The sequence below is a fragment of the Ranitomeya variabilis genome, chromosome 1, assembly GCF_051348905.1.
Source record: "Ranitomeya variabilis isolate aRanVar5 chromosome 1, aRanVar5.hap1, whole genome shotgun sequence".
Lineage (NCBI taxonomy): Eukaryota > Metazoa > Chordata > Amphibia > Anura > Dendrobatidae > Ranitomeya > Ranitomeya variabilis.
In genome coordinates, this window is record NC_135232.1 from 775,279,283 (window position 1) to 775,294,028 (window position 14,746).

The following is a 14,746-nucleotide window of genomic DNA, read 5'->3' on the forward strand; positions in this document are numbered from 1 at the left end:
ATAACGGACAAAAAACGTTCCTATGAGTTTTCCGTCCGGCGGAAAGTTTTTTTTTTACGAATCCTGCAAAAAACGGATGAAATGTGTGGCCATCAGGCGCAATCCGGCGCTATTACAACTCTATGAGAAAAAACGGATCTGGCGGAAAAAAATGGATCCGGCAGGAAAAAACGGATCCGGCGGAAAAAAAACGGATCTAGCGGAAAACAACGGATCCGGTGGAAAAAACCGATCTGGCGGAAAACAACGGATCCGACTGAAAAAACGGATCTGGCGGAAAAAAACGGATCCTGCAAATGTGCTCGCAGGATGCATTTTTTTTCCCCATAGACTTGTATTAGCGACGGATCGCGACGAATGGCCACACGTCGCGTCCGTTCTGCAACGGATCCGTCGAGTTTTGGCGGACCGTCGGCACGAAAAAACGTTCAAGTGAACGTTTTTTTGTCCGTCGCGTCTGCCATTTTCTACTGCGCATGCGCAGCAGAAACTCTGCCCCCTCCTCCCCGCACTTCAGAATGGGCAGTGGATGCGTTGAAAAACTGCATCCGCTGCCCACGTCGCGTACAAATTTCACAACGTGCGTCGGTACGTCGGCTCGACGCATAGCGACGGACCAGTACTGACGCAAGGGTGAAAGAGGCCTTTATGAGCGTTGAATTAAAAAAAAAAAAAAAAATGGAAAAAAACGGCGTGGGCTCCCGCGCAATTTTCTGCGCCAGAGGGGGAAAGCCGACGGCCGGGGGCCAATATTTGTAGCCTGCTATGAATATCAGCTCGCAGCTGTCTGCGTAGCCTTTACTGGCTATTAAAATAGGGGGACCCCCCAAAAAAATGACGTGGGGTCCCCCTATATTTTATAGCCAGAAAGGCTACGCAGACAGCTGCGGGCTGATATTCATAGCCTAGAGAGGGGCCATGGATATTGGCCCCCCCCCCGGCTACAAATACCAGTCCGCAGCCGCCCCGAAAATGGCGCATCCGTAAGATGCGCCAATTCCGGCACTTAGCCCCTCTCTTCCCACTCCCGTGTAGCGGTGGGATATGGGGTAATAAGGGGTTAATGTCACCTTGCTATCGTAAGGTGACATTAAGCCGGGTTAATATCGGAGAGGCGTCAATAAGACGCCTATCCGTTATTAATCCAATAGTAAGAAAAGGGTTAATAAAACACGCACACATTAGGAAAAAGTATTTTAATATTCTTCATTTCACCATACTTACCATACTTCAGCGCCTGCAAAAAACGTAAAATAATAAACCGCATACTACCTGTCCGCCGTAGTCCAATTAATAACGAGTGTCCCACGACGATCTCCCCTATAGAACAGTGACATCGGGTGACGTCACTGCTCTATAGGACCCTCAGTGACACACTGACAGGAGACAATGGCTCCTGCAGTGCATCACTGAGGTTACCTGAGTTCAAAGTGTCACTTTATATAATTGCTGCATGGGAAAATGTCTCATACAGCAATGCCATAAAGTGAGACTAGGGACTTTTTTTTTACAGCGGCGGAGGAATACAGTGGCGGAAGGATACCTTCCTCCCGTCATTGTGTTTCTGAGCCCCTAGAGAGCGGTCGCATTATTTGATGCTGCTGCTCTCCACGGGAGATCGTCGTGGGACACTCGTGGATTTCTGCGGACAGGGAGTATATTGGTTGTTTGTTTTTTTCACATTTTTTATAGATGACACTGGCTTCGGGGATCAAAATGACAAGTAATGGTGAGTATGTAATCTATGTTTAATGTAATGTATGTCATGTATGTAATGTATGAATGTACTGTATGTCTATATGTATTTATGTATGTAGAATGTATGTATGGAGTATTTTTTTTTTTTTCATTCAACACATTAGCCGGATGATGGGACTACTACTGTCCCATCATTGGCTAATGTGTCAATCACTGTCAGTGTAGCAGGCATAGCCCGATGGGACTTGTAGTCCCATCGGACGATGCCCGCACTGAGACCCCCGCACGCCGCAGAGACCCCCCCCACGCCGCAGAGACACCCCCCCCCACGCCGCAGAGACCCCCCCCACGCCGCAGAGACCCCCCAGCACGCCGCAGAGACCCCCGCACGCCGCTGAGACCCCCGCACGCCGCATAGACCCCCCAGCACGCCGCATAGACCCCCCAGCACGCCACATAGACCCCCCAGCACGCCGCATAGACGCCCCAGAACGCCGCAGAGAGCCCCTCACGCCGCATAGATCCCCCAGCACGCCGCATAGACGCCCCAGAACGCCGCAGAGAGCCCCTCACGCCGCATAGACCCCCCAGCACGCCGCGTAGACCCCCTCACGCCGCATAGACCCCCCCAGCACGCCGCATAGACGCCCCAGAACGCCGCAGAGAGCCCCTCACGCCGCATAGATCCCCCAGCACGCCGCATAGACGCCCCAGAACGCCGCAGAGAGCCCCTCACGCCGCATAGACCCCCCAGCACGCTGCGTAGACCCCCTCACGCCGCATAGACCCCCCCAGCACGCCGCAGAGCCCTCCCACGCCGCATCAAGCCCCGGCACGCCACATCAAGCCTGGGCATACAGCGCCGGCCGCATAGAATGAGATCCCTGGCAGGCCCGCACAGACCCCGCCCGCACAGAGACACGCAGTCTCCGCCCACGCACCGCCCACACTCTCCCCCCCCTCCAGAACCCCATATAGAAGGACAGAAAGGGCTGATTTACCGTCCGATACTTGAGTCCCATTCACTTGTATTGGTATCGGGTATCGGTATCGGATTAGATCCGATACTTTGCCGGTATCGGCCGATACTTTCCGATACCGATACTTTCAAGTATCGGACGGTATCGCTCAACCCTAATTATAATCCTTGCTGCTGCTTTTTTCCATGGACTCATTGACAGAATTGTGTTTTTTACGGTGATTTGTACTCAGAAATTTATCAAAGCAGGCAAAATTAATTGATTTAATGTGTCCATTCACAGTTTCTCTGTAGCATCTGTATGTAAGAGGTGGTGGTGAAAGACCTTACGCAACTGGAGCTGGAATTACCACTTCAGAACTCTCCAGCACTTCGTTTTCATCCATTTTTGGGTGCTTCTTGAAGTATGTTTAGGGTCATTGTCCTGCTGGAATGACTCATGACCTAGGATGCAAGCCCAGGTTACTGACACTCGGCACTACATTGCGACCCAAAATCCTTTGGGAATTTTTACATTTCTTGAGGCATTGCACACAGTGAAGGCAACCCTCAAACATCTTTGAGCCTCCACCATATATGACTGTAACTACTGTGTTATTTTATTTGTAGGCCTCGTTCAATTTACAGTAAACAGAAGAATTATATTCTTTGCCAAAAAGCTCTATCTTGGTCTTATTATTATTATTTATAAAAACTATGAAAATTGAGTAAATAGTCAGACTATGTGAGTTAACCTCATCACATCTTCCTCTTGACCTCTGGATGCTGACTTGAAGGATAACATTTGTGAGCTATATAAGTGGGATATGCCTCTAACAATATTCAACCAGACAGCCAAGACATCCAGCCAGCCAAGAGTTCCATAGACCAAAGAATTAGAGACTCTTTACAAAACCACAGCCAGGAACACTCTACAGGATAGCTGCCAGATCCTGGCTACATCATGAGGGACATAGATTTGACATTCTACAGGATGCCAGCTTAGGGCACCATGGCCCCAGCTGAAAGAATACAGATCTGCTTCATTGACCAATACTGAGTCATGGATATGTTTGGAGTAGTCAGGATTTGGACCCACCAGTCACCTGAGACTCATGGAGATGTTCAGAGAAGCCAGGATGTGACCCTCTGGCCATCTAGCCTTGTACCTCAATGGACTGTCAGCTTCTTAAGCATGTTGTTATATATCTATGAGTGCCACAGGTGGGGGTAGTCAGCCCCGGAAGCTCTGAAGTCACAGCTGCTCTTATCCAGGCAAGTCAGTGGAAGGGTGAGACTCTGTAATTTTCACCATCATGGGTATTTTTGCTGGGACTGTTCTATGTATTAATTGCCTGTTTTGTGGTTCAATAAAATATTGCCACGCTATTTTACCCTCACCCTGTGTTGTCTGAGTAGTATTATGCCCATGGTAAACGGAGACCAGGCGTTCAGTGGGATGATCCATGGCCCATGCAGTTTTGGCTAACATACTAGAGCACCCACTGATTCCTGTGTCTCCACAGCCCTTCGTTTTAATATTGTAATAATAATAATAATAACAATTTTTATTTATATAGCGCCAACATATTCCGCAGCACTTTACAATTAAGCGGGGACATGAACAGACAAATTCAATGCAAGTTATGACAATTTAAACAGTGACAAAAGGAGTGAGGTCCCTGCTCGCAAGCTTACAATCTACAAGGAAATGGGGGGGGGGGGGACACAATAGGTGAAAAGTGCTTGTAGCTGCCTTTATCCAGCCTTGCACTGCAATAGCCTGCGCTTTCTGGGATTTCACACTCGCATTTCATCCACCAATTGTAGTGATTCACTCTCTCAGGTAGGCAGTAGGTAGCATTCATGTACTTGTATTAAAACTATGTGACGTTTATTTTTCACTGGTTGCACAGTACAAAACAAAACCATAAACATAAATTCCTAGTTCTGTGCAGGCGCTAACTAAACAACACAGACCCTGGCTACTGATACACGGCTGAGCTAGTCCCAATCTGGTCAAACAAGACAACTATTGTAACAACCATAACAACCACTGATATTTGCAGTTTGATGAACGTGACCTGTGCAGTCTCTTCTCAGTGAGAAAGTCAGGCTTGTCTCTTTCTCCAGTTCCAATACAATCCACTGTGGTCAGCTTCCCACAGCTGACTCACTAAGGCAAACACCTAGCCTGGTTATATGTAGAGCCAGACAGGTGAAAATAATCAGAGCCTGTAGGGATAGGATTTAACCCCAGACCACCAGACTTTGCTACAATATATATATAGTTTTCAGTTTTTGAGTTTTTTTAAGTTTAATACGATATCCCGTCTCAGTATATATACAAAAACTGTCAATCATTCTATAAGTCTTTTGTTCGGTTCATGGCATTTTTTGAGCGGCTTTTTACATCAATTACTGCATAAAATCATTGTGAAGAAACGATCTTCTTGCATCTTAGTTAAAATACAGCAATATACCAAAAGACTCAGCTGACTTTCCTTAACTTTTACTTTCACATTAGAGATTCTCTACAATATAGACTGTTATTTTAGATTCTGGTCTCTGATTGCACATAAATGGAAGACATATAGAATTCTTCTTCCTGCTCACTAATAGGTCCTTGATGGTCGGTCCTGGATCTTCTAGAATTAGCTCTACTAGTTGGCTTTGTTGTTTTTTGTACTAGAAAAGAAAACAGATTAACCATTTTATAAATTTTAAAAAGTGTCAAAAATAAAAGATTTTTATTTAAATAAATATTATAAGGGTTTCCTGGATGTATGTAAACCAAGCTTAATCATATGAAAAGTTATGTGAGTTTCTTGCTTTCTTTCTAAAGCTAACAAGTGAAAGTCAAGTAACGGTGCCACTGATATATTATAGGTATGTAAATAAAAATCTTTCTTATTCACTGACAAAAAAATGAAAATGGTGAGGAGCTGTAATATTTAATGTCCATTATTATTAGTTTGGATTAAATTGTTAAACTTTACTAATCTTATGTTATGCGCTGGTGTGGCAGGGCTCTGGACAGTATTTGTCTTCTTCCCCTTCTGGAAGCTGAAAATGTAGTCCTAGTGCTATATTGCCATACAACTAGGGAGGCAATTCTTCACTGAAAAGTAGGGCTGACCACCTGAACATAGGATTGCTAGGCAGAGAACTGACTGTAAGGAGAGTGACTGAGCATGCAAGTCTACACACTTTGAACACCAGGTGGAGTCATACTATGAAGGCCTTTATGTAATATATACAGTACAGACCAAAAGTTTGGACACACCTTCTCATTTAAAGATTTTTCTGTATTTTCATGACTATGAAAATTGTACATTCACACTGAAGGCATCAAAACTATGAATTAACACACGTGGATTTATATACTTAACAAAAAAGTGTGAAACAACTGAAAATATGTCTTATATTCTAGGTTCTTCAAAGTAGCCACCTTTGCTTTGATGACTGCTTTGCACACTCTTGGCATTCTCTTGATGAGCTTCAAGAGGTGGTTACCGGGAATGGTTTTCACTTCACAGTTGTGCCCTGTCAGGTTTTAATAAGTGGGATTTCTTGCCTTATAAATGGGGTTGGGACCATCAGTTGTGTTGTGCAGAAGTCTGGTGGATACACAGCTGATAGTCCTACTGAATAGACTGTTAGAATTTGTATTGTGGCAAGAAAAAAGCAGCTAAGTAAAGAAAAACGAGTGGCCATCATTACTTTAAGAAATGAAGGTCAGTCCGAAAAATTGGGCAAACTTTGAAAGTGTCCCCAAGTGCAGTGGCAAAAACCATCAAGCGCTACAAAGAAACTGGCTCACATGAGGACCACCCCAGGGAAGGAAGGAAGACAAAGAGTCACCTTCTGAGGATAAGTTTATCCAAGTCACCAGCCTCAGAAATCGCAGGTTAACAGCAGCTCAGATTAGAGACCAGGTCAATACCACACAAAGTTCTAGCAGCAGACACATTTCTACAACAACTGTTAAGAGGAGACTTTGTGCAGCAGGCCTTCGTGGTAAAATAGCTACTGGGAAACCACTGCTAACGACAGGCAACAAGCAGAAGAGACTTGTTTGGGCTAAAGAACACAAGGAATGGACATTAGACCAGTGGAAATCTGTGCTTTGGTCTGATGAGTCCAAATTTGAGATCTTTGATTCCAACCACCGTGTCTTTGTGCGACACAGAAAAGGTGAGCAGATGGACATGCCTGGTTCCCACCGTGAAGCATGGAGGAGGAGGTGTGAGGGTGCTTTGCTTCTGACACTGTTGGGGATTTATTCAAAATTGAAGGCATACTGAACCAGCATGGCTACCACAACATCTAGCAGCGGCATGCTATTCCATCCGGTTTGCGTTTAGTTGGACCATCATTTGTTTTTCAACGGGACAATGACCCCAAACACACCTCCAGGATGTGTAAGGGCTATTTGACCAAGAAGGAGAGTGATGGGGTGCTACGCCAGATGACCTGGCCTCCACTGTCACCAGATCTGAACCCAATCGAGATGCTTTGGGGTGACCTGGACTGCAGAGTGAAGGCAAAAGGGCCAACAAGTGCTAAGCATCTTTGGGAACTCCTTCAAGATTGTTGGAAGAAAATTCCCGGTGACTACCTCCTGAAGCTCATCAAGAGAGTGCCAAGAGTGTGCAAAGCAGTCATCAAAGCAAAAGGTGGCTACTTTGAAGAACCTAGAATATAAAACATATTTACATATTCTCAGTTGTTTCACACTTTTTTGTTAAATATATAATTCCACATTTGTTAATTCATAGTTTTGATTCCTTCAGTGTGAATGTACAATTTTCATAGTCATGAAAATACAGAAAAATCTTTAAATGAGAAGGTGTGTCCAAACTTTTGGTCTGTACTGTAAGTCTGAAGAAATATTCTGTCAGAGCCTTGTTCTCAGATTTGAGTCCTAATGATCAGCAAGTTATTAGCGCTCTTGAATATAGGTGAAAACTTGCATCTATGGCACAATCCTTTTAAGATTTCTCATTGTTACCTATACTGGAGTCCAGAGTCCGGCCAAATATAAATATCGTCCCAGCCATCATGGCTCCAAGTGTTAATATAATGAGGAGAATCGCCCACCATCGAGTCTATATGAAATAGAAAAGAAGAATACATATATAAGCCAATTTAGCGAAAACTTTATACCCAAATTATTTTGGACACATTGTTTTGTTTTGTAACAAGAAGAAAACAATATTCTGCAACACATATCCAGTAAACTTTGTTTCCAGGAGATCCACCTTTTGTCAGTACAGGGACGTAACTATTCAAAGCCTTGCAACAAAATCTTAATAGATCTTTCTCTATTTCAAATTCAGTGAAAGGGCAGCAACTATTGGTCAATTTTGAGAAAAACAGGTATCTTTCAATAAGAGCTCTCAAAAGATTGACACCCAGAGATAAATAAGGTATGGTCTGAGAATAACTCTCAATTCAGAAAACATTCCTTTAAGGGCTGTCACTTTAGACATGGGTATACATTTAACAAAATTGTCTAAAGGAAAAAACAATCAACATGAAAACTTTACTTTTTGAACAGGCCTTAACCCCTTCACCCGTCAAGCCAGTTTTCACCTTCATGACCAAGCCAAATTTTTCAATTCTGAACAGTGCCAATTTATAAGGTTATAATTCTGGAATGCATCAACATATCCCATTGATTCAGAGACTGTTTTTTCGCAACATACTGTATTTCATAATAGTGGTAAAAATGTTCTGACTTGACTTGTGTTTATGTGTGAAGATTTGGAAATTTAGAGATGTTCTAATTTTAATTTTTATGCCCTTAAACCACAGTTATGTCATACAAAATAGTTAGTAAATTACAAGTACCATATATAACAGCAGAACAATTTTCAAAAAATTATGTTTTTGTTAGGAAGTTAGAAGGGTTAAAATTTGAACAGCAATTTCTAATTTTTTCAACAAAACTTACAAAACTATTTTTTTAGGGACCACATCACATTTTAAGTGACTTTGAGGGCCCTATGTGACAGAAAATACCCAAAAGTGACACCATTCTAAAAATTGAAAACTCCTCAAGGTGCTCAAAATCACATCCAAGAAGTTTATTAAACCTTCGGGTGCTTCAATGTGGAAGGAAAAAATGAACATTTGACTTTTTTCCATAAAAATGTTACTTTAGCCCAAATTTTTTTATCAGGAAATTGTTTTAACAGGAAAAAAGGCAGCATACAACTTGTTGAGCAATTTCTCCAGAGTATGAAAATACCCCATAGGGGTTGGAAAACCATTGTTTGGGCACACGGCAGGGCTTGGAAGGGAAGGAGCAACATTTGAATTTTCAAGCGCAAAATTGTCTGGAATAGATAGCGGATGCCATGTCGCATTTGCAGAGCCCCTGATGTGCTCAAACAATGGAAATTCTCCCACAAGTCACTAGATTTTTAAACTAGACCCCTCAAGGAATTTATATAGGTGTGTGGTGAGAACCTTGAATCTCCAAGGTGCTTCACAGAATTTTATAATATTGAGCCGAGAAAATAAAAAATAATTTTTGCCCATAAAATGTTGTTTTAGTCCCACATTTTGTATTTTCACACAGGTAACAGGAGAAAATGCACTGTACAATTAGTTGTGCAATTACACCTGAGTACGTCGATACCCCATATTTGGAGGGAAAATACTGTTTGGGCACATGGCAGGGCTTGGAACAGAAGAAGCACCATTTAACTTTTGAAATGGAAAATTGTCTGGAATCATTAGCGGATGCCATGTCGCATCTGAAGAACTCCTGATGTGCCTAAAGAGTGGAAACCCATTTTGTAAACTAAACCCCTCAAGGAACTTATCTAGAGGTGTGGTAAATAGAAATTGGCGAACCTGGACAGTAAGGTTCGGGGTTCGCACCAAACACCTACTGTTCCATCATGGACCTCGAACAAGGACTTCTCCAGGAACTCAGTGTTACTGTTCAGGTTCAGCACCCCAAACATCGAGTGTTATCTGCATGACAACATGAGAAACACTTGTGGCTGATTGGTGGTAAGGTCATTACATGACAGCGTCAGCCAGCAGCTGTGACTGGCAGTAAAATGTTTACTGTCGGTCACACGCGTCATCTGTACTGACATCAAGCTCACGGAATAGTAATGGAGAGGTGTCTATTAGATGCAGATCCTATAGTTATATTGTAACTAAACACACAAAAAAGTCCTTTATTTCAAATAGAAATGCATACCATTTTACCTTTTTATTAAAAAATAAAAACCAAAGATATATTCACCATATGTCCATTCCATTGAAGCCCTCATCCACTTTAAAAATAGAAAATAATAAACAACAATAATACTCACCTAACGCCTATTACACTGAAGCCCTGGTCTCCTGTAAAAATAACAAAAAATAAAAAAACTATATCCCTCACCTGTCCGAAGTGAACATGTCCCATGCCGTAATCCATGTCCATGGTGCCAAGATGCGACCGTCCAGACTGAAACCACGGGAGAATAAACTCAGCCTCAGTGACTAGCGGTGACGTCATCAAGGTTACCGCAGGTCACTGAGGCTGCATTCTCAGCTCACTTCACTGTGACCTCAGTGAAATCACCGCTAGCACAGTGAGAAAAAGTCCCATGCTGCAGAGCTGAGCTAATTGAGTTCACCGCAGTTCACCATAAAAAATTCTCACAGTGAACTGTAGGGAAAATTTTAAATAACATTTGGGATAACATTTATCTTGCCCTTTATGCTAAGCACTTACAGTACATTGGGGTTTCCATTTAAATCTCTGAGTGACGTGATTCAGATGAAACCCCCGAGTGATGCAGTCACTAAAATGAGGCAGCAGAGTTACTCTGGACTCTATATGGCCTGTGTCCAGCATTGTCCTTCATTTCAGAAGTGCTCAAAACTGTGGTTGACTGTGCTTTTATTCACGCCAAAAAAGACCACATGCCAGATGACATCTCATATGTCTCATCATAGGTAATCGTCCGCCGGGAGTTCTGTCTGAATCATGCATTTCAGAGATTTACACTTAAAACCCCGTGTAAGTACTCAGTGTAGAGAGCAGGATAAATGTGAGCCGAGCCTTACTGCGATGTTTGCGAAGTAGAATGAACACATTAACAGCAGGTGAAGAATTGGTTTTCTTTATTTTTTATGCCATTCCTCATATGGTATAAGTGATTAGTCGACTTTTTTGTTCGGGTCGCAGCAATACCAGATTCATGTTGTTTTTTTATGTTTGGCTGCTGTCACACACTAAAAGACACTTTTTATTGTAAAAAAGTAACGTCACAGTGTCATGTCAGGACTTTTTTTGTGGGACGAGATTTTATTGGCAGCTTATCATTTTTTGATCGCTTTCTGTTTTGATTTTTGGAAGGCAGAATTAACTAAAAACATCAATTCAGGTGATAAAATTGATAAGGTAGCTTACATTTTGGCGCTTTTACACAATAAAAAATAATTTTAAAGAAAAAATAATTATTTTGCATTATTGCTTTCTGAGAGCTATAGCATTTTTATTTTTTCAATGATGGAGCTGTTTGGTGGCTTGTTTTTTGTGGGACAAGATGACATTTTCAGCTATACCATTTTTATTTGTATTCGTCTTTTTGATTGTGTTTTATTCTACTTTTTGTTTGGTGGTATGATGAGACAACATATTTTTTGCCTCATTTTTTATTTATTTTCTTACGGTGTTCACTAAAAGGGTTAACTAGTGTGGCAGTCTTATAGGTTGGGTCGCTGGATGTGGTGATACCAAACGTGTATATTTTTTGTTTCTTTTTTTTACATAAAAATACAAATTTATGGGTATAATATATATATACAATGGGGAAAATAAGTATTTGATACCCTGCCGATTTTGCACGTTTTCCCACCTACAAAGAATGGAGAGGGCTGTAATTTTTATCATAGGTATACTTCAACTGTGAGAGACAGAATCTAAAATTAAAAAACAGAAAATGACATTGTATGATTTTTAAATAATTAAATTGCATTTATTGCATGAAATAAGTATTTGATCAACTAGCAAGAATTCTGTCTCTCACAAGCCTGTCACTTTTTCTTTAAGAAGCCCTCCTACTCTGCACTCATTACCTGTATTAATTGCACCTGTTTGAACTTGTTACCTGTATAAAAGACACCTCTCCTCACTCTCAACCAAGCACACTCCAAACTTTACACCATGGCCAAGACCAAAGAGCTGTCTTAAGACACCAGGGCCAAAATTGTAGACCATCACAAGGCTGGGTTGGGCTATAGGACAATAGGAAAGCAGCTTGGTCACAAGGCAACACTGTCATAGTCAACAACCTCTTTCCCTCAGTAAGAGCTTTGAAGATGGGTCGCAGCTTGGTCTTCCAACATGACAATGACCCAAAACACAAAGCCAGGGCAACTAAGGAGTGGATCTGTAAGAAGCATTTCAAGGTCCTGGAGTGGCCTAGCCAGTTTCCAGACCTGAGCCTACTAGAAAATCTTTGGAGGAAGCGGAAACTCAATGTTGCCCAGTGACAGCCCCGAACCGTGAAAGATCTGGAGAAGATCTGTATGGAGGAGTGGGCCAAAATCCCTGCTGCAGTGAGTGCAAACTTGGTCAAGAACTACAAGAAATGTCTGACCTCTGTAATTGCAAACAAAAGTTTCTGTACCAAATATTGCGTTCTGTTTCTCTATGGTATTAAATACTAATATTTAATTATGTAAAAATCATACAATGTCATTTTCTGGTTTATTTTTAAGATTCTGTCTCTCACAGTTGAAGTGTACCTACAATAAAAATTACAGGCCTCTCCATTCTTTGTAGGTGGAAAAATGTGAAAAATTAGCAGTGTATCAAATAATTATTTTGGCCATTGTATATATATTTTTTATCATTATTTTGTGATTTTTGTAAAAATATTTTGAAAATGTTTTTCTTTTTTTTTAATTTTTACTTAGTCCCTCTATGGGACTTTCACATATGCTACTCTTATAAAGCAGTGCAATGCACGAGCATGGTTTAAGCGGCTTTCCATAGCCTGGTGACCCGGAAGTCGTCATGATGACCACGGGTCACCATAGCAACAATCAGGCCCTCACGATTATCTTGCAGTGGTGCTGATCAGAGCTGAGCTCGCTCCCTCTCCCTGCCTTATAAACACTGCGGTTGATATCGATCACAGCATTTAAGGGGTTAAAATGGCAGGAGCAGTGCGGGTGCTGCTCCTGACAGTGAGTGAGAGCCGGGTGTCAGCTATGATTTTAGCTGAACAACCAGCAGTGATCACACGCACAGTTCTTGTGGCACAAAATCGCCAGGAGGTATCCATACGTCCTAGGTCAGGAAGTCCTTCCCAAACAGGCCATATGGATACATCCAAGGTCTTGAAGGTGTTAATTGTGCAAACTTGATGATGAACAAATTCTCACAAATCTTCACCCTGGACTAAGACATAATAGTAACGAGAATTAAAGCTATTTTTCACTACTCACACAATCCCCTTTCAATCATTATACTTGCCCAAATAAAATAATAACACCAGAACTTACCTCCAGTGGTGGCACCATTCCAGTGGTGTCGGCACTGGCTCTCCCAAGGATTGCATGACATTGTTATGCTATATGATTCCTGTACTCAGTAAGCAGCAGTTTCACTGTTCTCTCCTTCAGAAAAGCCATTGCTGACACCGCTGCAATGGTGCCTGCACCTGAGTGAGTATAGGTGTTACTATTTTACTGGGGGGAAAAACAGAAATTGAGAAGGGGTTGTCGAATATTGGACAACTTTTTAAAGGACTCTTAACTAATTATTATTCATCACTGTCCATTCAGGAACATCAACATTTTTCAAACTAAACTTATTGGACTGCAGTTCTAGAAGTCCTGACTCACGAAGGGATTGTAAAAAACAAAGAGCTGGATAACAAAAAAGTTCACATTATGTTAAGTCTAAATTTCAGTGTAAGCTCTTATGGTAAGAGGGGTCCTTTCTCTCTCTCTTAGGCCTATAAAGTGTAAGTTGTTTTCTCTCACCTGGCGAGTGTAAGCTCTTGTCGTCAGAGGGATCCTGTCTCTCTCTTACACCTAACAGGATAATTTCTCATGGTCAAGACTGGTCTTCTCTTTCTCTCTCTTGTAAGCTCTTATGGTAAGTAGGGTTCTTTCTCTCTCGTACTCCTATAAATTGTAAGCGCTTATGGTAAGAGGGGTCCTTTCTCTTTCTCTCGCCTGGAGAGTGTAAGCTCTTATGGTGAGATGGGCCTATTCCCGCTCTCTCTCTTTCACCTGGAGAGTGTAAACTCTTATGTTCAGCAGGTTCCTGTCTTTCTCTCTCTCCGTCTTTCTTACGACTATAAAGTGTAAGCTCTCATGGTGAGAGGGTTCCTTTCTCTCTTGCCTGTTAAAGCTAAACCGTTATGGTCAATGGGGTCCTCTCTCACCCATAAAGTGTAAACTCTTATGGATTCATTCTCTTTCATGCTCTCTCCTCTCCCTCACATGTACTTTGCGAGTAATTACAAGCTTTCCTGTGTAGGTGTAAATTTGCTAATGTACTTATTATGTAAATCATTTATCACAAAATATGTCATTACCTTCATCCAGGCTGCAGGGTCAAGCTCTATTAAATTTAAGAATGAATTTTTCAGTCTGGCAATGGGTCCATCTGCATCAACAAGCCGGCAGACATGAAATTTATCACAGTAACCTTGTCTCTTCTCACATGGTGCACCAGCAGGTAGAAATATCAAAGTCATATTAAATAGATGTCCCAGCTCATAAGACTTGGTACTTCTACAGGAATACGCATCACCTGTAAATCAGTCAACACATTATTTTTAGAATACAATAACCAGATATTAAAGTGTTTATATTCACATGATTGGCCATTAATATCAGATAGATCAATGGGTGTCAGACAGCAGACAGTAGTACACAGTGTAAACAGCTGAAAAAGCATGACTCCATATACTATACCGTGTATTGGGCATTTTGTAATCGGAGCATTGCACTGGAAATGCAAATTCTATGGTGGAACTTGAAGCTTGTGGTCCCCAATGCAAAAGTGACAATTGAGCCTCAATAATAGCAATTATTTAATACTAATGGCCT

At 41.9% G+C, this 14,746-nt stretch overlaps 1 protein-coding gene across 1 annotated transcript in view; it reads right to left on the reverse strand.

Annotated features, from left to right (window-relative positions):
• Positions 1 to 4,221: 4,221 nt before the first annotated feature.
• The window catches only part of LOC143784099 (disintegrin and metalloproteinase domain-containing protein 10-like), a 276,865-nt gene continuing 266,340 nt past the window's right edge, over positions 4,222 to 14,746 (reverse strand). The window contains exons 14-16 of the mRNA XM_077271955.1: positions 14,230 to 14,447; positions 7,671 to 7,767; positions 4,222 to 5,344 (exon numbers count right to left, since the gene is read on the reverse strand). Of these exons, the coding sequence (XP_077128070.1) occupies positions 5,211 to 5,344; positions 7,671 to 7,767; positions 14,230 to 14,447 (449 nt within the window). The 3' untranslated portion in view covers positions 4,222 to 5,210. The remainder of the gene's footprint in view (positions 5,345 to 7,670; positions 7,768 to 14,229; positions 14,448 to 14,746) is intronic.